Raw genomic sequence first — 26,768 nt, 5'->3', positions numbered from 1 at the left:
AAGCAATTAAGGGTGGAGGTAATGGATATTATGGTGGTCATCCACATTCCATGCATTTACAAAAATATTAAACATCTAAAGGAAATTCTGTATTTTATAAACGTAGAGGAGCCAATTCCGTATAGCTAAAGAACAATTAAAAACGTTTGGTGCACAGAATTGTTGATGTTAAATCATAAATCGGGAGTTTGGAGTAAACCACAAGATATTAAAATGTAATCGACAGATATGCATCACTACATTCATATTGTTGCTTTGCTTTAAGCAACAAACACAATACTCAAAATTATAGACTTCTTATTTATTTAAAAGGAACTATACTTAAAACTACAAGAACTTAATTATATTGTAGCTTCAAAAGAAAAATACTTCAAATTTTAATATATATATATATATATATACACACACATGTACACAATTCTACTATTCTACTACTAATAAGTAAAATATAAATTAATATATAACGAGCATGTGATAACATTTATAGTATTCTACCACAAATACGACAATGATCATATAAATAAGAGCACGATAATCTTGAATGTGCACGTGTTTTTTTTTTCTTTCTAAAAGTTCAATTGAATCCAAGTTCAATATGTTGAACATGTTTTACACTCAATCAGTAATTCTTTTGTGTCTTTTATCTTTCTCTTTTTTCCTCCAAGAAACATTTGGAGTGTATAAACCGTCTATTTTGGGTTATATAGTTGTTTCAATCAGGTAAAATTTCTTGCCAATGGGTATTTTGAGGATTACTTAAATATGTTACTGACACGAACTTTATTTTGAGGATTACCTAAACCCTTGTGGGACAGTTGCCTTCACAATTGAAGAATTGCAGAAATTTGAAACATTTTGATCTTGGGAAAATAAATTATCAGGCTCAATACTTGAATGGTTAGGGGCAAGTCTCCCAAATTTGGCTATCCTTATCCTTAAATCTAATAACTTCTATGGAAGCATTCCACCACAATTATGCCATCTCACTCGTATTCAACTTTTGGATTTGTCGATAAACAACATCTCTGGAACTATACCCAAATGTCTCAATAGTTTGACTACTTTGGTTCACAAAGGAAGTTCAAGTCAAACTATCGAACATTTCTATGCAGGTCATTTTGCACAAGGATTTTTTTATGGGGTTTATGATGATGAAGCATCTTTAATATGGAAAGGATTGAGAGCTGAATTTAAAAGTATACTAGGACTTGTAAAGAGTATTGATCTCTCAAGCAATAAGTTGATTGGGGAGATTCCTAGTGAAATCACTTATCTTGTTGGTTTGATTTCCTTAAACCTGTCGAGAAACCAATTAACAGGTCAAATACCTTCAAGGATTGGAGATTTGCAGGAGGTAGAGTCTCTTGATTTATCAAGAAACTACATAAATCGTAGAATTCCAACAAGTCTTTCTCAAATAACTCGTCTTGGTAAGTTGGACTTGTCAGAAAACAACTTGTTTGGAAAAATTCCAATAGGCACTCAGCTGCAAAGCTTTGACTATGCTTATAGTGGAAATCCTCTGCTTTGTGGAGCACACTCCCAAGAACATGCTCTGAGGAGGAAAAAGGTCCTGGAAAACCTGTGTTGGTGAATCAAGACGGCCAGGATGGGCTCATAACGCAAGGATATTACATCAACATGGGGCTTGGGTTTGCTGTTGGATTTTGGGGAGTTTGTGGCACTCTTCTGCTCAACAGGTCATGCAGATATACATACTTCAATTTCTTGACCTTTTTGAATGATTGGCTATGCGTGAAGGCAACAATCACCAGGCAAAGAATGCTTAATAGATAAATGGTAATTACTAGTATCTTTCTCACATACTATTTATGAAATTCAATGATATACGTGTTAGTTGTTCTTGACCCAGAATACGCATGCATATTTTACAAAATCAAAACAATACATGACTTCGTTGCCCTCCAAAACTAAGGAGTTTCTCCTTTTGTAATATAAAAGTAACATGCGTTATTTTGTTCACTTGTTATCATCATTAGACTCATATGGTTTCTGTGATTTATCTTTCTCAATCTTATGGGTTGTTTACTTTTGTCTTTAGCGCATGCGACATGATTCCCTTCAATTGAAAATGCCTGAGACAAATGACTGCTCCTATATTTGTACTAGCTTTTGAGTATTTGAGTGATGATAAAGGGTCTCTTTGAAATATAAAGCATCTTTAGTAAATAAGTTGTACCATTATTTGTAATTGGAACTTCTACCATGAACTATTTGGTATGATGTTCATACAAACCATCATTCGTGTCTGAAGTGTTCACTTTTGCACACAAACCATTCGTGTCTGAAGTGTTTATTTATTTTTTAAAAAAATTAATAGCAATTTGCGATCTCAAGCATACAGAGCGGGCCATATACTAACAAGGTAAATGCCCTACACCGAATTAATTCTCATTCATACATATTACAGGATCCAAATTTTCATTTCATGTGCAAGATAATGAGGGCATGTGTACAACAAATTACAAATTCCCCTTATGTATAAAAGTTTATAAGTTTGTATCAGTTTCAGCCATGATCATGACTTAAATACAACATTTAGATTGATATCAACCTCAAATAAAAAACTGAACGTAGTACCAAAGAAATATACTAAATTAAATATACAACCTTCTGAACCTTGTCAGCAGCCTAAATGTTATGAAGATTGAAGACCTTGCCAAAATCAAGTGCATCTAACCCCAACCAAAAGTTCCAAAGTTCTTATCAAAACCACCCAATAGGGGAGGTTCTCCAACCAAACAACCAAATCACTAATCTAATTCACATATGAACAGTCATGCATTCTCCATTTCACAATCTCCAAACTAACAAAAGTGAACAAATTTTAATAGATTAATATAAGTACAAAACAAAAACAATTAACTAAAAAATAATATAAGATACTCACCTATGAGTAGAACTAAATAAGCCACAATGATGGTGGCTGGGTAGCTCTTTAGGTACAATAAGAGCATGGCATGGCTATAGATATTGGTAGATTAGACTATAGATTAGAAGGGTCACAACGTAATATACATTCGATGTATAAAAACCTAGCAATTCTGCAATTAGAAGCCAACAACTAAGCTGATAACCAACTCCCCTAATATGCATATGTTTACAGAGTTTTTAATTAAGTAAAAAGAATACAAGTGCACACTAAATTTAACGACACTTGTACAAACATATATGCGTATATATGTATACTCATAAAACAGAATTCAACCTGAATAGCTTTTGTTAGAGAAAATAGCTTATGAATCTCAACCAGATTTAGCGGAATTATGAACTTAAATTAAAACGTAAAGATTTTGTTAAGTTAAATTAAAGATTTTGCTATATAGTCATAATTAAATTAAAAAGTAAAGATTTTGTTAGAGGAAACAGCTTATGAATCTCAACCTGATTTAGCAGAATTATGAACTTTAAAACGCAGCTAATATAAGTGTATATATAAAACCACTAAATTATCACTACATAAAAATCTATATCTATGAGGCGTTTTGAGGCTGAAATCACATAAAAAGTACATCATGCAAGACTAGACTTCAATGACTAAAACAATTCAACAAATCAATATGAATAGTACCAAACATACCTCTAGTGGTGCATGAATCAAAGCAGAGTTCTTTTTCTAACTATGCTTCAAATTGATAGTTTCACAAATAAACATTAATTACTTGCACAAACCTATTTCTGTTTGCTGAAAAAAGTATTATTTGCATAAGAGAGCTGCTACAAATTCCTCAACGCTCCCTGATTTCAAACTGAAAAAAAGAAAGGAAGACATCTCGTTTTGAAGGGGAAAGAAGGATACGTAACTAATGCATGTAGAACACAAGGAGAAAAGGAGAAAAGCAGACTTAGAACAAGCAATCCAACATCAAATCCCACAAGGATAGGGAAACAATAAATCCCTGCCATAACAAAACAGCAATAACTATTACTTCGGCACCTATGCCTAAAAAAAACACATCTCTCATCAGCTTAGGCTTCCATATAACCTAAATCCAAATGGCTCGACGAATTGCTTGAAGACATTTCTTTTTTTTTCTTTTGGTGAGGGGTGGGAAGAAAGACATGAATCAAAATGTAGAACACAACACATTTGGATGTTAAAACAAACAGTAAGAACGGGGTTCGCTAGGTTCTATGGTACGATTTCGTTATGTCTTTGACGGTTGTCTACAAGTTAAAAGAAAAATGAAAAACATACAAGTGGATTCAATAAACAGGTTTGTCTTCGGGTACAAAGAAGAAACTCACCAAATCAGACCAATCAAGTGGATCCAATAAATCTGACAAACGCTTGTGCTGGAATTTGAGTGAACGAATAGATGAGAAACCACATCAACTTAGAGGCAAGAAAACTTGGGTGATTTTTTCTTTCAATTCATTTGAAATTTTGGAAGGAGGAACGAGAAGGAATAATCGGACCCAGATCTGAACCAAATAGGGTGAAAAAGTCAAAACAGACCAAATTGTCTTCAATTTCAATCATCATTTGATGCCGCGTGACTTGCTGTGTTTACCACATGGGGTCCCACTAAAATTGCATAAGATTTTATTACTATTTTGTCAGGACGAATGAGTGGCTGTGTGCAGCATGCTCCGGAGGAGATTGACCCTTCCCCAAGTCAGCCCAGTCGGAAAGGGAAGGGCCTGCTGTCTGACAATCTCAACACGGAGAATCTAGAACCTTCTCTCCAACATTTTCTTTTGGAATTTCTCTCGTTTTCTTATGATATGTGTCACTTTCCTTACACTAAAAATAATGTAATTAATGCATCAAATAAGATAACATTTGTTTTCAAATTTACTCTTATTTTTTGTATTGATTTTAATGTTTCCTTAAATTTATTATTTAAATTTGTTACAATTTTCTTATCACCTTGTTAAAAAATTAAATAAGAAAAAATATTATTATTATTTTCTTTTTTGAAAGACTCCAACAAATAAGACTTACCTAATTAATGGTTTAGAACAAAAAATAATAATAATCAGACTTACCGAATTAATGGTTTGAAAATGCAATAAATGAATTTCCTTTTAAAACATACTTCCTTAGAAGGACGTCTTTTGTATGTATAAAAAAATGATATATCTTTTGTGGATTTTTTTAAGGTCATTATTGTGTTTTTTTTAACAAATTTTTTTTCCTCTTTTAAAAAAATAGACATTTTCTTTTTAAAAAACAGAATTTTTTTAATTTTTTGCATATGGTAAGAGAGTTGTAAAAAAGAAAGGGGATAAATTGAAGGACAATACATTTAATAAGAGTAAACTTGGAAAACAAAAGGTGGTTTGTTTGATGTATTAATGTCATTATTTTAAGTGTATGGGAAGTGTAACACCCCGACTCCAATTTATTCCTAATTTTAATTAAATTAAGAGAATTATGAATTTACCCTTGGGTTAAGGGTAATTTTAGTCATTTTCATATCCGGAAAGTTTTCGGGACCACGAGTGGTTTGGTTGCGTAGGTGGTACTGAGATGAAACCGTAAACATGCGGTAGGCTTGAATCGGAGATTTAATGAAGTTTTGGCGATCAAAATAAGCTCAATGGCAGAACTGTAATTATTTCGAAAAGTTTGGTAAAAATCAGATTTTTTTTCACTTTTACCTCACTCACTCTCTCTCTCTCTCCCCACATACGCTCTCTCTCTCTCTTCACTCCCGACCCGTTTCTCTCTCTTGATTTCCCGGCCGCCACGGTGGCGTGAGACGATCCGTTCAATTCGTCGTGAAGTCCCAATCAAGACCCACCCAATTTCCCGCGGAAACCTCGAATCCCGACGCCGGTTCGATTGGTTCGAACCGGAAGTTTCCGATCGTTCGCCGCCGCCACCCCGTTTGAGTAAAATTGATGGGCTTTCTTCCTCTTTTTATGTGTTCTAGCTTACTGTTGCTTAGGATTGAAACAATTTGGAGGTTTTGGAAGTTAATTTTTGAATTAGGTTTTGGCCGGTTTTCAATTTGAAATTCAGGCCAGTTCCCGTACGAATTGAACCTTGTGGTAGTTGAAGAAAGTGATCCTGACCTTGAGAAGAAGCTAGGGTAGGAAGGGTGAGCGTTGGTGTGGCGATTTTCCGTCGCCGAAAATTTCTCTACATACCCACGCGCTGCAGGCGCTTGTGGCGGCCCGTGGGCGAGGCTGATGAAATTACTTTTTATCTTGATGAGATCCTTAGGTTGTCACGAGTGCGTAGGATTTTACGGATCTCAATTTGGATGTCGTTTGACTATCGAACGGATTTCGCATATTGTGCGTTATCCAGGTTCGATAAGTTCTAACCGTCGGATCGTTTCCAAATTGAAGTATGTTGATCTAGGTGCTCTTAGAAACCTATAGGAATTCGTGGATCGTGAATCGGAGCCCCGGATGTTCCGATTCAATAATTGGTTTGGGGATTAGATATAACCGTACAATTGGGCGATTCCCAAACCTGTAACCGGACCTTAGGATATTCCATTGGACGTACACGCATCGGGAACTTGGGGATTTAAATATTTCCTTTTGTGAATTTCTATTCTGAAGTGCGTTATATTAATCAAGAGTTCGTATCTCGAAATAGGTACTTAGGTCGATCATTCGCAGCAGGCAGGACCCTTCGGGGCGAGCGCTTGGGATTACTTGTGAGTGGACTTTGTTTTAAGCATATGCATGGTTTTATTGATAAAAGATTTGTGCATATATTTTAAATGGTGATTATGATTTAATAATTATTTGGTTGATGGATTTGAATATTCTTATGCGTATTGGCAATATATTTTGAATATGGATATATTTGAGTATGAGGAATATGTTTATATGAATTTTGGGATGTCTATCTATATTGCCTATGTATAGAGTATGAGAGGTTGTTGTGGTGAGATTGTGGAAAGATATGAGTTTGAGGGATGGTTGTGAGATGTATGAGTATGTTAGGTGAGTATCATTCCCTAGTTACTTGGCTTCCCACGCACGTCGTTGGCAGTGCCGGTGGGGTGGGAAGGCCATGAGTTGTGGGTCTCACACATGCGTTGGCGTGCGGTGTGTGAGACACTTCCCATACATGTCGTTGGCAGTGCCGGTGGGGTGATGATACTGTCCTGCGCGCGTAGGACTTGTTATGAGATTTGTGAGCTACACGTGTCGTTGGCAGTGCCGGCGTGTGAGCTATGGAGTTCCGTCCCCCGGTTGGACTACTCATCCCTGGACGCGGGTTAGTGCTCGGAAATCCTACGTACCAGCTAAACAATCCCTTGGTTGGATTGTTTCCCCGGTACATTAGTATGGAGAGAAGTATATATTATATTATAGTTATATATATATATATAAAAGTGTTTACGGGTTGATGAGAGTTGCATATCTTTGGGAATGGACTTGTGATTTAAGATGTGGAGATTTATGGGACTTTGGTATAATGTGCTTTGAGTTTTTGGTTTCTGAATTGTGAAACTGCATGCTAGAGCATTATTTTTACATGGTGGGGTTATTATGTTGTTTTAAAATGCAAACTTTATTTTTGTCCACTCACATATTTCTGTTTTGCGAGGCAGTAGTTGCTTTTGGAAGCGTTCGAGCAGGTTGCGAGCTCAAAACATTTCATCCGTAGATAGGACTTGTGTAAATTCCTTCTACTCAACTGTTTGTTATAAACAAATTCTGTTAGATGCTCTGTTATCGCCCATGTTAGGTTGTTACTTGAGGCCGGAGGCCACTTTACTTTGGATTGTTGTATGTTGGCATCTGTGGTTAGGATTTATATTATGTAAGTTATGCAGGTTGAATGTTGTTGGGTTTGAGCATTTTACAGGGGAGACTCTGCAAAATTTTGGTAGGATGTCTTGGGTTTTTAGTAAGTGAGCCCGGCATCGGTGTGATGTTGGCACCATATGAGGTCCTTGATTTCAAGAAATTATGGGTGGGTCATGTCAGGAAGTGACACATGTCATGAGGGAAATGGGGAAGGTTAGAGAGAAGGTTACTAGCATTTCCCCATCATTCAATAAAACAAACGCTAACAGTTAGTTCTTTCTCATGTAGAAATTTTTACATTTCTCTTCACGTGCACACTGCCTTTCCTTAGCTGGTTTGTCAATTTTCTATTACGTCTGAACTTATTGATGTGTATGAGTTCCTATCGTGTATTGGGGAAATAAACAAAAAGGAAGACAGATTATTCAATGAAATAATGTATGGAATTTCCATTCTTTCTTTATGTAAATTTCATATTAAATAACGAAGAAACTTCTAGAGGAAGACGAAGAAAATTCTAGAGGAAGACAGATTAGTCAATGAAATAATGTATGGAATTTTCGCTATTTCTTTATGTAATTTTCATATTAAACGATGAAGAAAATTCTAGAGGAAGACAGATTAGTCAATGAAATAATGTATGGAATTTCCGCTCTTTCTTTATGTAATTTTCATATTAAATGACGAAGAAAATCCTTGTATGGAATTTTCGCTCTTTCTTTATGTAATTTTCATATTAAACGGCAAAGAAAATTCTAGAGGAAGACAGATTAAAGGACGACGAAAATTCTAGAGGAAGACAGATTAGTCAATGAAATAATGTATAGAATTTCCGCTCTTTCTTTATGTAATTTTCATATTAAATGACGAAGAAAATCCTTGTATGGAATTTCCGCTCTTTTTTTTTAATGTAATTTTCATATTAAACGACGAAGAAAATTCTAGAGGAAGACAGATTAGTCAATGAAATAATGTATGGAATTTTCTCTCTTTCTTTATGTAATTTTCATATTAAACGACGAATAAAATTCTAGAGGAAGACAGATTAGTCAATGAAATAATGTATGAAATTTCCGCTCTCTTTTTATGCAATTTTCACATTAAATGACGAAGAAAATTCTAAAGGTAGACTTATCATAAAAGGATATGCATGTGCTCATAAATGAAAAAGTAAAATACATGTCAGTGGCACAAAAGTTTGTGTTTATAAGACTTGAGAAAGGGTTTTACCAATCAATCAATGAAGATTAGAGGAAGACTTTTACCAATCAATCAATAAAGATTATAGGAAACTTTTACCAATCAATCAATGAAGACTAGAGGAAGACTTAAATACCAATGAATGGCTCTTTTTTGGTTGGGGGAACGTGTGTGTGGGTGTTAAAACTCATTGGAGAAAGACTAGGGGACTGTACCACATCATGTGGTAGATAATATGTCAATTTGCAAATAACTTTAGTAGCAAGTGGACTATACTAGCCACCTACAACTTTAAGCATGATCATTCAGATAATGCTTGCATCCTCTGTTTTACTGCAGCTACTAGCATAAAGAAAGCCGATGCTTTCGTTGCCTCTTCTACCTCTTTGTATGGAATTTCCGCTATTTCTTTATGTTTGTATCATATCTGACCACCCACTCACGTCGTGACACGTGGAACACCCTTAAGCCAGAGACCAGCTCAACTAGGCCATACCAAATGTTCTCTCGGCACTCAGTACCGATTCAGGGGGTCGGTAACGCAGCATCACTACCTACGCCAACCTTCGGTATTGTCTACCGAGCAACCAAACATCACATCAATTGGATTCTGACAGATTGCCTCAGAATTCCTGCCAGAGCCTGTCAGAATCACGTGTCGACCTCCGAAGACACTCTCACGAGTCCCACATCGAAACTAAGTGCTAAGAGCATCACAAATGCTCTCTATAAATAGAGCCCCTTGGCCCAGCCAAGTGGTAAGACTTTCTGACTTGATTAGTGCTTTCACTGTCAATAGAATCGCTCTTAGTCACTAACTTTGGCATCGGAGTACCTTCGGCAGGTACCACACTGGTATCCCCTCCTAAATTCGGATCCAGCCCCCGCTCAAACCTTCGGACATCACGGAAGAAGGTCACTCCGGTCCTCAACCATCAGCATACTTGTAAGTTAGCCGAACCTCTTATCTGTTCAGATTTAGCGCGAACACTTTATGTAATTTTCATATTAAACGATGAAGAAAATTCTAGAGGAAGACAAATTAAAGGACAAAGAAAATTCTAGAGGAAGACATATTAGTCAATGAAATAATGTATGAAATTTCTGCTCTTTCTTTATGTAATTTTCATATATAACGATAAAGAAAATTCTAGAGGAAGACAGATTAAAGGACGAAGAAAATTCTAGAGGAAGACAGATTAGTCAATGAAATAATGTATGGAATTTCCTCTCTTTATTTATGTAATTTTCATATTAAATGATGAATAAAATCCTTGTATGGAATTTCCGCTATTTCTTTATATAACTTTCATATTAAATGATGAAGAAAATTCTAGAGGAAGACAGATTAGTCAATGAAATAATATAAGGAATTTCCGCTCTTTCTTTATGTAATTATAATATGAGAAATTTTTTAGAGTAATCGTAACACCGCATGTAATATTAATTTATCCTTTTTTTTATATATAAAATTGGTGGAAGATTTATGATTTACTATATAAATTTATGATTTACTATATAAGTATTAATAAATATATACGTACAGTAATAATATTGGATTGGTAGACATATGTTTCAGTTAAGTCAAGGTCCATATTTGCAAGAAGATAATTGTAGCTTGGGCCTTGCCGTGGATGGGAGGCAAATTTAAAAGGTTGAGTGGACACCGAAAGGGTAGCTTGGGCCCTGCCGTGGATGGGAGGCAAATTTAAAAGGTTGAATGGACACCGAAAGGGTAGCTTGGGCCCTGCTGTGGATGGGAGGCAAATTTAAAAGGTTGAGTGGACACCGAAAGGGTAGCTTGGGCCCTGCCGTGGATAGGAGGCAAATTTAAAAGGTTGAATGGACACCGAAAGGCACCGTTACCAACCATCTCAAGTCAAGTTAAGTCGAGTCAACAACTGCAAGACAATAGTGAGAAAAGAGTCTGGTGTGCATTAATTGGAAGGCAAATCACCATCTCAATTCTCAAGTGTAGTATAGGTTAATAGTTGCGTGGGAAGAAAATTAGGAAATATCGGGCCAAATTTCGACTGGTTCCACTTATCTTACCCTCAAAATTTTTCTCCAATATAAAATTAGAAATTATTGAAACAAGAAAAAGAAAAAGAAAAAGTGATTATCTGATTTGTATACTCTTCAGCATACAGCTTGTTTTGGTCTAACAAGTCAATCAATATAATGTGATCCAAACTAATTGAAAACTCCAAATTTATTCAATTACTTAAGTCAAGTCAATATCTAGCCACTTAATTGCATCATGGAAATTACAATTAGTGTCTAACTTAATTTGTAGCAGGGTTCGCAAAGGACCCACTAGTGTAGTAATTTGGAGCAAATGCTACCTCCAGGAAAGGTCCTCGGTTCGAGTCCTAGCATCCGTAGAGTGTGTGTGAGTTTAGTATGCTATACTAAACTGGATAGGTATTAAGGATGCTAGGTATAGGTATTATCCATGTAGTGTATAGGTATTATATTCTTTTTTTTGTGTGTACAATTTCACTTAATAAATTGGAAAAATGTTAGCACAAGCCATGGGACATGATTTTGCCGCAAACTTCGAGATATGCAGCCCAAAATTTCGGGTTTATTTAGAGGGGAAGTTAGTGTTATTCCAACTTACTGGTGAAATTCAATAAGAAAAGACTATAATGTCAATGCACAGAATATGCATAGGGCACAAATGATTTATATGCTTATCGATATATATATATATATATATATATATATATATATATATATAGCTTTCATTGAGGGATCCCTCAAATAGGCTGATTTGATGGACACCCTTGTAGAGCTCACTCGACATTGTATTTCACTAATTCAAACTGTTTATTTTTTATATATAATTATTTAAAGATCATCTCTACAAAAAATCACTTGAATCCGATATCCATAAAAAAGCCCAAATACATGACCGAGAAACAAGACAGCCGTAGTTGGAAGAACCAAGCAAAAACAAGCAAACAGAGTCCAAGGCTCCAAGCCCACGAAACAAAAATCACACAAAACAAGAGAAATTGCCAAAATTATAGGGCTTAAATTATACAAGTAATTGATCTGAATGATATTGCCCGAGTGATACTCTCAAAGAAATGAACTTGCCAAGCAATTCCCATCAACAAGGGAGTTTTAGCAGGATGCCTGAGCACAAGTAAAGGGTGATGATGATCAATATCAATAGAATGGAGAAAACTGATGAGAGGTTTATTCATGAGGTCAATTGTATAGACCAAAGAATTCCTGTATCACTAAATTAAATGGCATCCCTTTCTTAGGTCATTTTCTTTGTTTTCTAGTCTATGTGCACTACTGCATGCACATGGAAATGAAAGGGAAATTTTTTCTTCACTTTCCCTTTTTTGCAAGGAAGAAAGAAAAGCAAGCAAATTAAGTCAATGATGTGCAATTTTATTCTACGAAATTAAATCAATGAGACACATTTAGCTACATTTCTATAGAGTTACTAATCGTCCCTATCCAAAAAGACATCAAGCATGATGATGTGTCTCTTTCGGCCCTATTATATCAGACGAAAAATACAAAATATCATGTATCTACAAAGGAAATATATCTTGAATTTGCCTGAGTCTTGCTAGACTAAGAGTCTGAAACATCGGTTAATTATGTTAATTCTTGTCTCTAAATATATCATTTTGTAAGTTAACAAGATAATGCAAGCCAACCACTATAAATAATTAATGCTTGTCAGCAAATATCCTTCACTTCCATGCATGCTTTATTTGGCTGTGCTTTATCTTTGTCCTAAATAGTTGTGCTTCTTCATCTTGATCATGACTCTAACTAACATTTATCATGAGAAGCAAATATACTGCTTCAAAGTCTTGTATGCAATTGTGGTGCTTTTACTACACATGAACAATCCTTGCATTGGATGCAGTGAGAGGGAAATGCAAGCCCTCCTTGCATTCAAACAAGGCCTCGTGGATGACGACAATCGCCTCCTTTCATGGGGAAGAGAAGTGCAAAACAAAGACTGTTGCCAATGGGACGGAGTCTACTGCAGCAACCACACTGGCCATGTTGTCAAGCTTGATCTTGGAGGCCAAGCTTTGCAAGGTACGATTAGCCCTAAACTCGTTGAGTTGCAGCATTTGGAGTATTTGAACCTTCGTTTCAATAATTTCAGTCGGAGCCAAATTCCAGATTTCATTGGATCTTTGAGCAATTTAAGATACCTTGATCTCTCTTATGCAAATTTTGGAGGTGAAATTCCATATCAACTTGAAAACCTCACACACTTGGAATATCTCGATCTCAGATCGGATGGATTTATTTCTGCAAAAAACCTCAATTGGCTCTCTAATCTTTCTTGTCTAAAACACTTGGACCTCAGTTCTACTAATCTCACCGGTGTTGTTGGTTGGCTGGAAGCAGTTAATATGCTTCCTAAATTAAGAAACTTGATATTACACGGGTGTAATCTTCCTCCTCCAATTACATCCTCTGTTTCTGTTATGAACTCTTCTAAATCTCTTGTTCGTGTCGATTTCTCCTACAACAATCTTAACTCTTCAATCTTCCAATGGTTGTCCGGTACTCATACCAACCTTGTTCATCTTGATCTCTCTGAGAACAATTTCAATGGTTCCTCAATTCCTGACTATTTCGGAAACTTGAGCTCTCTTGCATATCTTGGTCTCTCAGGTAGCCTTAAAGGAGGGATCCCAAATTCGTTTGCCAAGTTATGTAGGTTGCGAGAGTTGCACCTTTCGGCTAATAGCCTTAGTGGACAACTTTCAGACATTATTGCTATACTGTCTAAATGCGCTCAAAACACATTAGAGTTTTTGGATCTCTGGGCCAATAATGGCATTACGGGTTCAGTGCCTGATCTCACGAACTTTTTATCATTGAAATACTTGTATCTCGGGGGCAATAAATTGAGTGGAAGAATACCTGAAAATATTGGACAGATGTCCAAGTTGGAGGCTATTAATTTTGGTGGGAATTCTTTGGAAGGAGTGATTTCAGAAATCCATTTCTCGAAACTCTTCGACTTAAAATATTTGGATTTATCCAATAACTCTCTAGATTTAAACTTCCATTTTGATTGGGTTCCTCCGTTCCAGTTGTATTCGATAAGATTGAGTTCTTGTAAGATGGGGCCGTCTTTTCCAAAATGGCTTCAAACTCAGAAAAGTGTTTCACGTCTTGATATTTCTGATAATGGAATTACTGATACCATTCCCAGTTGGCTTTGGGATATGTCACATAAATTAGTCTTTATGGATCTCTCTCAGAATCAAATTAGAGGAACACTTGGAAATTTGAGATCGGCGTTCCCATCTAGGCTAAATGTGAGTTGGAACCAATTGGAGGGTCCAATCCCTTCAACTCTATCAGAAGTTATTTCTTTAGATCTCTCCAATAATAAATTTTCAGGGCCAGCTTCTTTTTTGTGCACAACCAAGGATAGTTATTTAACATTTCTTGATCTCTCAAACAACAATATCTCCGGAGAACTTCCAAATAGTTGGATCCATTTAAACAAATTAGTCATTCTTGATTTGAGCAATAACTCTTTATCTGGAAAAATTCCTACCACCATGGGGTACTTGTTTAGCATTGAGACATTAAGACTACATCACAACGGATTTGTGGGAGAGTTGCCTTCACAATTGAAGAATTGCAGAAACTTGAGACTTTTGACTCTTGGGGAAAATAAATTATCGGGATCAATACCAAAATGGTTAGGGGCAAGTCACCCGAAGTTGGCTATCCTTATCCTTAAATCTAATAACTTCTATGGAAGCATCCCACCACAATTATGCCATCTCACTCGTATTCAACTTTTGGATTTGTCGAGGAACAACATCTCTGGAACTATACCCAAATGTCTCAACAATTTGACTACTTTGACTCAAAAAGGAAGTTCAAGTCAAACCATCCGACATTACTTTACAGGTGATATTCCAAGAGGATTCATTTCACCGGATTATGATGATAGAGCATGTCTAATATGGAAAGGAATGAGAGTTGAATTTAAAAGTGTGCTAGGACTTGTAAAGAGTATTGATCTCTCCAGCAATAAGTTGGTTGGGGAGATTCCTAGTGAAATCACTTATCTTCTTGGTTTGATTTCCTTAAACCTGTCGAGAAACCAATTAACAGGTCAAATACCTTCAAGGATTGGAAATTTGCAGGAGTTAGAGTCTCTTGATTTATCAAGAAACCACATAAATGGTAGAATTCCAACAAGTCTTTCTTGGATAGCTAGTCTTGCTACGTTGGACTTGTCACAAAACAACTTATTTGGAAAAATTCCAATAGGCACTCAGCTCCAAAGCTTTGACCATGCTTATGGTGGAAATCCTCTGCTTTGTGGAGCACCACTCCTAAGGACATGCTCTGAGGAGGAAAAAGGTCCAGGAAAACCTGTGTTGGTGAACCAAGAAGGCCAGGATGGGCTCATAACACAAGGATATTACCTCAGCATGGGGCTTGGGTTTGCTGTTGGATTTTTGGGAGTTTGTGGCACTCTTCTGCTCAACAAGGCTTGCAGATATACATACTTCAATTTCTTGACCTTTTTGAATGATTGGCTGTACGTGAAGGTAGCAATCACCAAGCAAAGGATGCTTAATAGATAAATGGTAATTCCTACTATCTTTCTCACATTCTATTTATGAAATTCAATAATATGCGAGTTAGTTGTTCTTGACCCAGAATATTCATACATATTTTACAGAATCAAAACAATACATAAATTCGCTGCCCTCAAAAACTAAGAATTCTCTCCTTTTGTTATATTAAAGGAACATGTGTTATTTTGTTCACTTGTTATCGTCATTACAGTCATATGGTTTGTGTGATTTATCTTTCTCAATCTTACGGGAATTTTACCTTCATCTTTAGCGCAGGCAGACACCTTTGAGAGGACATGATTCACTTCAATTGAAGAAGCCCGGGACGAAGGACTACTCCTATATTTGTAATAGCTTTCGAGTATTTGAGTGATGATATAGGGTCTCTTTGAAATATAAACCATCTTTAGTAAATAAGTTGTACTATTATTTGTAATTGGAACTTCTACCATGAACTATTTGGTATGTTCCGATGCAGCTCATGGTTTTTCTCTGATTCAAGCAAGTATTTTTTTTTTTTCCTTTCAATGTAGATGCTGAGTTGTCTTTTACTGTATTGTTGCACCTGAGCGTGTGCTTTCTTTTTTTTTGGCAGGGGGGGCCCAGGCGGAGGAGGGAGGGAAGGGTTTCTTAGTTAGAGAAATGCATTAAAAACCTCAAAACCTGAGGAACAGATTTCAGGGAGAAGCAAACTAAATAAGAAAACAAATTCAAGAAAATTCTAGCTAATACAAGCCAACATATGTTTAGCAAAAAGAATCTTCCCGACCAAGCAGGTACAATTTGAGGTAGGCACGGTAGCCCATTCGGCGCCAGCGTGAATTAGAGCTTCTCTACGCAGCACCAAAACCGGGCAAAGGCCCCCGAGTTGGCCCAAGCGACCTCCGGTAGCGACATCAAGCCCGGGCAAGCCATGGGTCCCACCGGTCGGGCAAGCCCAAGGGCATGTTGCTTTGAGCTTCACCGATTTTGTGACGTCATCTTGAAGTCGGCTACGATGAATCAATTTTTTTACGTTGGCGTGTGAATTTCACGCTGTGACCAACAGTAAAAAATTTGATTCGCTTCGGACGTCCGCTGTGACAGCCCCAACGAGAATATGCCACGTGGCGCTTCTGAAGCTCAGATGCAATTTTCCAAAATCAGCGACCTTGATTTTTTGGCTTAAAATTGCAAAAAAAATCGAAAAAAAATACCAAAAAATTCTGGATTTTTTCCCTATAAAAACCTAACAATTTTATTCACTTTCCACACCAAATCTTCATACAAACTCATCTCCTTCCAATATTTTTCACTTTCCACACCAAATTTTCTACTACAAAATTTCATTTGTGCAAAAATACAAATGTCATCTTCCATCGAAGCCGGAGGGTCGTGGACAAATGTTCGAAGAGGTCAAAATCTTGGCAACGAGGTATTAAAAAAAAAAAAAATTCCGTTTTATTCCATTTAATGTCTTTTTTTTATTATTATATATATTTCTTGCATTTCCAATTTCTTTTTTTTTTAATATATTAGTCAAGGCAAAACAAAAAAGAGGAAAAACCATTACACATGGCTCCTCAAGTGAACAATGCCTGCAGTCAGTTCCAGTGGTGCATTCCGTGTCAGAAATAATGGCATTATTACGTCCTCAGGAAAATACTCCCCCACGTCGTGATCTGGTAGAACCACCTCCGCCAATGATGGAGTTGTCCTTGTATTTCATTGTGTCGGACTATAAGGACCAAGAATATTTCAATTGTATAATGAGTGAGTAGGTATTTCAATTGTATGATGAGTGAGATGTGAATTTTATAATAAATATGGACACGTGGCAACTGAAAATTTTATCCGAAAATTTTATTTGAAAATTTTATCCGAAAAATGTTATCTTAAATTTTAAGTGAAAATTTTATAATAAATAGTGACACATGACAACCGAAAATATAATCTAAAAAGCTTATCAAAATTAATGGTTTAAAGTAAAAAAATAGGAAATAAAGTACAATGAATAGTAATTGCCTTAGACTTGCCCTAGACTTTGCCCTCATGGGTGGAACCACAAATGCAAAGGCTGACACTATTCACATGAACAGTGGCAGCCCTTGTTTGCCCTTGCCTTAGACTTAGCCTTTGTGGGTGGAGATGCTCTTAGGGAGGGTGGGGGCTGATTGGCCTAGCTTTACAGCTCTGCTGCTCCCAAACTAATCTTTGCAGCTACATGAGCCCAACGATTCAAACAACATTGCATCTAGAACAACATCATTTTCCACCGTGAAACGACTTTGAATTTAGGAGTAATGTTGTCTTGTCTTACAACTTGGTATGCCAATTAATATAATTAGCGTTAAACTATACTTCAATTTGCAAGCCTAATTGGAAATAATTACAAGGAAACATCAATTACGTCCAACATCCGACATTGAAAAAATTACACACGTCAATATTACATTTGTTCACCATCAAGAATCTAAGCAAGTGACACAGCTATTGATTGATAACGGGTGACCAAATGTAGAGGCATAAGTTTCCCACAACAAGGACAAGCACGGGGTTGAAGTGGTCATCATATGCCCTCCTTATATTTTGATGACGAAAACATTTGTTTAAACTTTTTGAAAACCATGTTATGAAAAGAGAACTTCTAGCTCCGTCACGATTTACAAATTACTTTCACAAATCATATATGCACCAAATTGTTTCAATTTCTCCAATTTTTAAAGGCAAAATCATTTACTCAATGTGATTATATTCAAGGTTTATGAAAAATAAAATTTGTGCAACAGTCAATGTCCAACCAGTTTTTCTTTTCTTTCTTTTCTTTAGCAAGACATTTCTTCGACAAATTGTAAACTTCAATTTAATAATAAAAGTTATTTCCTCTTTGTTTAGCTAATAATTAGCTTTTTTGCTGTACTTATATTTTTCTTGTGAAAGGATATTCAAATTTGAGGCATCTTTTAACATTAGAAAAAAAAGTACCACTACACTAAGATTGGGCTACTCGGTTTCCATACTTACTATCAGTATATAAACCGATGCAATTCTTTAGACAAAGCTCATCTCTTGTATCTGTAAAAGGATTAAAGACTTAGGTAAAAGAAGTCTAATGACTCTTTCTCTCTCTCGTCTTTATAACGTTTACTATTCCATAATTCTATCTGCAACATAGAAACCACAACCTCAATCCGTCCATTCTCTCTCTCTCCAGCTCTCTCTGTATGTCTCTCTCTCAACTATTCCTCTCCTTCCCTCACTTCGATGGCCATAGTTGACCTCAGAAGGTGCTTCAAACTCTGGTATGCTTTTGTGGTGCCTTTGCTGCACATGAGTCCTTTCATAAATGGATGCATAGAGATAGAGAGGGAAAGACAAGCCCTCCTTGCATTCAAACAAGGCCTCGTCGTGGATACCCGCAGTCAAATAGTCTCTACATGGGGCACCTCAGAAGGCCAAAACAAAGATTGTTGCACGTGGAAAGGAGTCTACTGCAGCAACCAAACTGGCCAGGTTGTTGAACTTCAGCTTGGATCCCAATCTTTGCAAGGTACGATTAGTTCTAATTTAAATGATTGGCTTGCTGCAGCATGACTTTGACTACGTACTATATAATATATTACTAATTATATAAGCAGAAAAGCTATGTAATAACTAATAATTAAGGACTGCAGGTTCGGCTATGGATGTTTGGGGCAGCATGAGCTCTCTTCAAGTCCTTAATCTCACTGATAACCAACTTGAAGGAGACATAACAAATTCGTTTTCGGAGCTATGCAGTTTGAGATCGTTAGGGCTTTCAAACAATAATCTCAGTGGAGAATTTCCCAAGTTTGTTCAGATATTGTCTAAATGTTCTCAAAAGCAACTAGAAGGTTTGTATCTCTCTAACAACCGATTAAGCGGAGAAATACCTGAAAGCATTGGGCAAATATCATCGTTGACAAAATTATCTCTCTATGGAAATCAATTAAGCGGAAGAATACCTGCAAGTAAGTATTGGGCAAATGCAATCATTGACACGATTATCACTCTACGGAAATCGATTAAGCAGGAGAATACCTGAAAGTATATCAATCTTGGTAAGAATTCTTTGGAAGGGGTGATTTCTGAAACTCATTTTTCAAAACTCTCCAAGTTAAAATATTTGGATTTATCCTCCAACTCACTAGTTTTGTTGACGCAGAAAAATGGTTCGGCACTTTCCCGTGCAACTTAGTTATTGAGTCTCTTGGTATCCGATGTCCTCGGCAGGGTGTGCGATCTGTAAGATAGCAAACACACGGTAATCCTAGGGCACCGGTGTGGTACCGGCCGAAGGCTCTCCGATGCTTAAGTAAGTACGGGTTTAGTAAGTTTTAACTGCAGATCAATAGGCAGTATGCCGTAAGTTCTGATTGATTACCTTCAAGCTGGGATGGGTGTCTTCTTTTATAGGCCTTGGGAGGTGTGCAATTTGTCTATAGTTTCGATGTGGGACTCTGGACATCGATTGTGGGACTGCCACGGGTCCAGGGGGGCGAGGTTGCCCTAATGTTGAGATCGGTAGGTCTTCTACCGAAGGTACGTGCCGAAGGCACCATATGGCCATGGTTTAGCCACGTGTTCGTCGTTCATTGGCTGTTCATTTTGGTATAAACAAGTTTTAAACTTCCATTCTGATTGGGTTCCTCCTTTTCAATTGAGTGTCATAATATTGTGGTCCTGCAAGATGAATTATTCATCCCTATTTCCCACAATGGCTTCAAACTCAGAAAAATTATTCATCCCTTGATATCTATCTCTAACACTGCAATTTCTGACATCATTCCAAGTTTGTTTTTGTTAGAATTCTTAGTTTGTATATGTATTTTCATATTAGGAAGAGATGTATTTTCTGAGATTTCAGCTAGAGAGAATGAAGAGAAAATGAGGAAGGCACTGTTCTATTGAATTCTTACAATCTGCAGCTTACATAGTGTGTCAGTGACAGAGAGAAATGTGATTCTCTTCTAACAGAATTACAACTGTCACCCTATTAGGTGCTTACACGTGTCATACCAAATCTAAGCTAGAGAATCCACCTAGACTATGATCTAATGGTTCTCATTACATCATTTAAAATAGACAGAACAGAAAATAGAAAATGACTTGCTCTCAAGAAATCAGGCAGAACAGGATTATATTTCAACACTCCCTTCTAATCCTTTAGCTGATTTCACTCCAAGCAAGCTTCTCAACCTCACAAACCGATCCTTAGGCAGAGCCTTAGTCAAAATGTCTGCTATCGATCTTCTGTCTTGCAGTACACCGTTCGATTTCTTTTGCTTGAATGACCCTTATAAAATGAAATTTCCTGCTGATGTGTCTTGTCTTTTGGTGATGAACTGGATTCCTTGCCATTGCAATTGCAGAGGTGTTGTCACATAGAATTGGAGTCCCTTCTACCTGTTCTTCACCAAAATCTTCAAGCACAAATCTGAGCCACTTAGCTTGTGAAGTTGCTTCTGCAGCGCTCACATACTCAGCTTCGGCTGTAGATAAAGCAATGTGTTTTGCTTGATGGAAGCCCAAGAGAACATGCCTGAGCCTAGTGTGAAGGCATATCCTGAGGTGCTCCTCATATCATCCTCACTCCCAGCCCAGTCACTGTCACAATACCCAATTAGAGTAGCTGTTTTCCCCTTTGCAAACTCAATTCCAAAATCTAATGTGCCTTGTATGTATCTCAGCACCCTTTTAGCAGTTCCCATGTGTTTCTTTGAGGGATTGTGCATAAACCTAGCAAGCAAGCTAGATGCAAACATGACATCTGGTCTTGTGGCAGTCGATAAAGCAGACTCCCTACAATCTATCTGAATTCATTTTCATCTGCTGCTTCACTTCCATCTTCTCTACACAATTTCTCATTCACCACTAATGGAATTGCCACTGACTTGCAGTCTCTCATTCCAAACTTCTCAAGAATTTTCATGGCATATTTCTTTTGATGAATGAAAATATGCTTATCAGTTTGTTCCACTCCCATGCCAAGAAAATGGTGCAACATACCCAAGTCTGTCATCTCATAGTGTTGCATCATATCTTGTTTAAACTCTTCAAGCATTTTAGGACAGCTTCCAGTATATATAATGTCATCTACATAAAGTGAGACAATGATAATACCTGAGGTGTCACTTGTTTTGATATAGAGAGTAGCTTCATAAGCTCTTCTTAAAACTGCGATGTTAAAATAGGCATATATTTCATCATACCAGGCCCTTGGGGCTTGTTTCAGTCCATATAGAGCCTTGTTCAACTGTACACCTTGGTTTCCTTGCTCTCTTGAACATATCCTTGAGGTTGTTCAACATAAACTTCCTCCTTTAGAATGCCATTGAAAGGCAGACTTCACATCCAGTTGAAATAGGTTCCATTCCTTTTTGTCTGCAAGGGCTATCAAGGTTCTGATGGTGTCAAGTCTTGCCATATGGGGCAAATGTCTCATTATAGTCGATTCCGGCTTCTGTGAATAGCCTTTAGCCACAAGCCTAGCTTTATTCTTCTGCACAGTACCATCTAGGTTGTTTGACCTTGTAGACCCACTTAACACCAATTACTGGTTTGTCAAATGGCCTGTCAACTAATTTCCATGTATTGTTCTTCTTAATCATCTCGAATTCAGCCTCCATTGCACTTCTCCATGATTCATCCAAATCTGCTTCTTCAAAGCTGTCAGGTTCTACAATGCACATGTTGCATTGTGTCATGATGTCATTAATACTCCTCCACTTGTGAGGTGTGTGATCAACCCTTTGAGTCTCATCAAGCATTTCTTCCCCTTGAGGTGCAATTTCTTCTTCCATCTGCATTTGAGTATCCAAAAACTGAGATTGTTCATCTAATACCTTCTTTTAGTTTCTGCAGTACCTTGATTTCCATCTGGCATAGGCATTCTCACATCTGCATTGCTAGGATTCTCCCATGTCCATGAGGCTTCTTCATCAAAATAGACATCCCTAGACAAGATAATCTTTCTAGCCTTAGGATCATACAGTCTATAGCCTTTTTCACACAATCCATAGCCCACAAAAATGCATTTGTGACTTGTTTTCTTCCAACTTGTGTCTCAAAACAGAAGGAATAAGCACATGACATAGGCATCCAAACACTTTCAAGTGTGCCAATACCTAGCTTTCTTCCTGTGAAGGCCTCAAATGGTGTCATTTTCTTAAGAGACTTAGAAGGACACCTGTTGAGAAGATAGACTGCTGTATGAACAGCTTCTGCCCAAAACTCATATGGAAGTCTCTTTTCATGTAGCATAGACTTTGCCATCTCAATTACAGTCCTGTTCTTCCTCTCAACAACTCCATTTTGTTGAGGGGAATATCTACTGATCAGCTGCCTTTGTATTCCAGCCTCACTGCAGTATGCAAGAAATTCATTTGACATGAATTCTCCACCTCTGTCACTTCTAAGTGATTTCACCTTGTGTCCACTCTGCAATTCTATCATTGCTTTGAACTTCTTGAAACATTTAAAAGCATTAGATTTATTTCAGAGAAAATAAACCCAAGCCATTCTTGTATAGTCATCAATGAATAACATGAAATATCTGTTTTCTGACATTGAAGCAATCTGCATAGGACCACAGATGTCAGGTGTGGACTAATTCAAGTGGAAACCGAGCTCTCAAGTAGATTCTGCAAATGAGTCTCTATCTGCTTTCCCAGCTTGCAGCCTTCACAAACTGCAAAATCCTTCTCGGACTAGGCGTCCATGAACCATGTCTTGATTTGCGCATCCTGATGCTTTGATCATTAAGATGGCCGACCTTTTATGCCAAGCGCAAATTGTGAGTCACACTTGCTCGGCCTGGCCCGAGTATAGAGTACCATTGTGAGAGAAACACCTATTGATAGTCATTGGAACCTTAGCTATAGGAGTTTTGCAATGACCAATCATCAAAATTGTCACCATTCCTTTCCAAATACTAAACAATACCCATGTTCCATCATCGACCAACAGAGCAAGTTTTCTTCTAAACCAGGCACCAACATCACTTCTTGAATGTGTTTTCTGCCTGTCTTGGTTTCTATCACAAGTGTGCCTTTTCCTACAACTTGAACTGTCTCTCCAGTCCCCATTTTCACCTTGGAAGTTACATCCCTTGAATATCTATCAATAGCCTTTCATCTCGTCATAGTTTCTGCAACCACTTGTCCCACATACCAAATTGTTCAATTTCACATCTATCACGGCATTGCATGCATAAAACAATGTTCCAGTTACTTCAGCCTGATTGGCATAATTCACCTTCTGCACAGGTTGATTTTCATGGCAATTTCTAACCATGTGACCAAACTTTCCACATCCTCTGCATTTTGGTTTTCCTTCAAACCAGCACTTGCCATAGTGCAGTTTTTCACAGTGCTTGCAAGGTGTTTTAGTTCCATCATTTGATGCATTTGGTTTGGGATTAGAATTGGACTTGTTATTCCAATTCTTCCCATTTCCCTTCCAGTTCCTCTGAGACTTGTTACCTCCAGAAGAACTTCCATTCTTAGAGCTTTTACTCTCTATGTTCAGAGCTAGTAAAAGCCTTTTCTGTAATTTTCGTGTGCCTATCCAACTTTGAGCTCAAAGTTCTTGAGAGGCGCAACCACTTCTTGAATTTCAAGAGTGTCAAGATCCTTTGAATGCTCAATCACAGAACATATAGAGTCATAAGATCTAGGCAAGCTAATAAGTAATTTCTGCACAACTCTTTCTCTAGGTAACTCTTCACCATAACTTTTCATTTGATTAATTAGATCAAATAGTTTAGCAACATAACTAGAGAATGACTCACTATCCTTCATACGAGTGTATTCAAACTCTCTACGTAAGCCTTGTAGCTTCACACTTCGTACCTGTTTATCGCCTCTAAACTCCTGCTTCAGAATATCCCATGCACCTTTTGAGGTTTCTTCATTCACTATGCGGAAAAAATTTGATGAGTGCACCTTGGATCGGTCAAGTGCACGAGCATCTTTCATCAAAATCTCAGCCGTTATAGACTTCTCTTCTTCAGCAGCTTTAGATCCTTCTTCCTTTCCTTTTTTTTTCTTTGGATCTGAAGCATCAAAACCATTTTCAACCAAATCCCACAGTCCATGAGATTTCAGAATGGTCTTCATTCAATGCTCCAAAACTCATAGTTTTCTCCATTGAAGAAAAGCTTGTGAAATTTGGAGTGAGCTCAACGTCACCATAAACACCCTGATCTTCTGATTCACGCCCAACAAACAATCGAACCTGGCTCTGAGGCCATGTTAGAATTCTTAGTTTGTATATGTATTTTCAGATTAGGAAGAGATGTATTTTCTGGAGATTTCAGCTAGAGAGAATGAAGAGAAAATGAGGAAGGCACTGTTCTATTGAATTCTTACAATCTGCAGCTTACATAGTGTGTGCAGAGAGAGAGAAATGTGATTCTCTTCTAACAGAAATTACAACTGTCACCCTATTAGGTGCTTACACGTGTCATACCAAATCTAAGCTAGAGAATCCACCTAGACTATGATCTAATGGTTCTCATTACATCATTTAAAATAGACAGAACAGAAAATAGAAAATGACTTCTGCTCTAAAAATCAGGCAGAACAGGATTATATTTCAACAAATCAGGCTGAACAGGATTATATTTCAACAGTTTTGGGGTTTGTCACGTACCGCTGTCCTTATAAATCTCTCCCACAACCAAATTAGAGGAACATTTCCAAGTTCAACAATGGAGTTTGCTTATTACCCTAAGCTAAATTTTAGTTGGAACCAACTGGAAGGTCCAATTCCTTCATTTCTGTCAAAATCATCATCTCTAGATCTATCCAACAATAATCTTTCCGGGTTCATTTCTTTCTTGTGTGGAATCAAGGCCAGTAATTTAACCCTTTTTGATCTCTCGAGCAACCATGTATCTGAAGAACTTCCAGATTGCTGGACGGATTTAGAAAATCTAGTCGTTCTTGCATTATGCGACAATGGTTTTTTGGGAAAAATTCCTACCACCTTGGGGAATTTATATTCTCTTGAAACCTTGAAACTCAAAAGAAACAGATTTGTGGGAGAGTTGCCTTCATCCTTGATGAACTGTAAACACTTGAAAGTTTTTGATGTTGCAGAAAATCAACTGTCAGGATTGATACCTGGATGGTTACTGTTTGAACTTCCGAAGTTGGTTATCCTTATCCTCCGGTCTAATCGCTTTTATGGAAGAATTCCTTTACAGTTATGCAATCTAACACACGTCCAAACACTGGATTTGTCAATCAACAACATCTCTGGAACTATACCCAAGTGTCTCAGCAATTTGACGGCTTTAGTGGATAAAGGAAATTCAATTCTAACCATCACTCATCATTATTCAAGTGATTTTGGAAATGGGATTTTTTCGGATAGCTATGATGATCGTGCAACCTTAATATAGAAAGGAATGGTGTCTGAATACAAGAGCACTCTGGGACTTGTGAAGAGCTTTCATTTGTCAAGCAATCAATTGACGGGGAGATTCCTAAAGAAATCATTCATCTTGGTGGTTTGGTTTCTTTAAACCTGTCGCGAAACCATCTAACAGGTCAAATAAATCCAGATATTGGGAAGTTGGAGTTATTATAGTCTCTTGATTTATCAAGAAACCAGATCGATGGAAGAATACCGACAAGTCTTTTTTAGATATATGGTCTTGGTGACTTGGACTTGTCAAACAACAAGCTGTCTGGAAATATTCCAATGGGGTCTCAGCTCCAAAACTTTGATCCGTCACCTTTGCAGAAAACCCTCTGCTTTGTGGACTTCCACTTCAAAGGATGTGTGATCAAGAGAAAGAGAAAGGCAGTGTTCAACAAACTGGCTTAGGGAATCAAGACCATGAGGGTGGGCTTGTAACGCGTGGATTTTACATCAGTATGGGGCTAGGATTTGCTTTTGGATTTTGGGGAATTTCTGGCACATTGATGTTCCACGAGTTAGCCAGATCCAAATAGTTCAAGTTCTTTTGGATTTTGGAAAGAATGACTCAACCTGAGGCCATCAATATCATTAGGTAAAGGGTAATTAGTATGATATGCATTCAATATAACGTTTGAATTAACATATGCGTCGATCATCATATATATGTTGTTGTCGCTAAGATTAATTTGGTTTTTGTATTTTATCATCAACAATTGTTTAATATATATTCCACCTTCCACCTCCCACCTCCACCTCCTCCCAAACGCTCAATGAATGTTTTGT

General features: G+C 37.2%; 1 protein-coding gene, 2 long non-coding RNA genes and 1 pseudogene across 4 annotated transcripts; 3 read left to right on the top strand and 1 right to left on the bottom strand.

The window, feature by feature from the left end:
- Nucleotides 1-2,419: 2,419 nt before the first annotated feature.
- On the bottom strand, nucleotides 2,420-4,577 carry LOC148917284 (uncharacterized). Its single transcript, XR_016127186.1, has 2 exons — nucleotides 4,270-4,577; nucleotides 2,420-3,770 (listed from the first exon to the last, which is right to left on the bottom strand). It is a non-coding gene; the product is annotated as an uncharacterized LOC148917284 (long non-coding RNA).
- A 4,627-nt stretch (nucleotides 4,578-9,204) lies between these two features.
- Nucleotides 9,205-11,143, top strand: LOC148917283 (uncharacterized). The gene is made up of 2 exons (XR_016127234.1): nucleotides 9,205-9,892; nucleotides 10,513-11,143. It is a non-coding gene; the product is annotated as an uncharacterized LOC148917283 (long non-coding RNA).
- Nucleotides 11,144-12,583: 1,440 nt separating this feature from the next.
- LOC148917282 (receptor-like protein EIX2) lies at nucleotides 12,584-16,074 on the top strand. Of its 2 annotated transcripts, none has more exons than XM_089051505.1 (2): nucleotides 12,584-15,563; nucleotides 15,826-16,074. In XM_089051505.1, exon 1 carries the CDS (start codon nucleotides 12,741-12,743, stop codon nucleotides 15,558-15,560), a length of 2,820 nt encoding a protein of 939 aa, XP_088907631.1. In that variant the 5' UTR covers nucleotides 12,584-12,740; the 3' UTR covers nucleotides 15,561-15,563; nucleotides 15,826-16,074. The 2 variants fall into 2 exon arrangements, with proteins under 2 accessions (XP_088907631.1, XP_088907630.1); XM_089051504.1 differs by having other exon boundaries at nucleotides 12,585-15,563; nucleotides 15,831-16,074.
- Nucleotides 16,075-25,110: 9,036 nt separating this feature from the next.
- On the top strand, nucleotides 25,111-26,550 carry LOC103343028 (receptor-like protein EIX2; annotated as a pseudogene).
- The last annotated feature ends 218 nt before the right edge of the window (nucleotides 26,551-26,768 follow it).

This window comes from Prunus mume, linkage group LG5 (genome assembly GCF_029339155.1).
Source record: "Prunus mume cultivar Tortuosa linkage group LG5, ASM2933915v1, whole genome shotgun sequence".
Classification (NCBI taxonomy): Eukaryota; Viridiplantae; Streptophyta; class Magnoliopsida; order Rosales; family Rosaceae; genus Prunus; species Prunus mume.
This window is presented reverse-complemented; position numbering and strand designations above follow the sequence as displayed.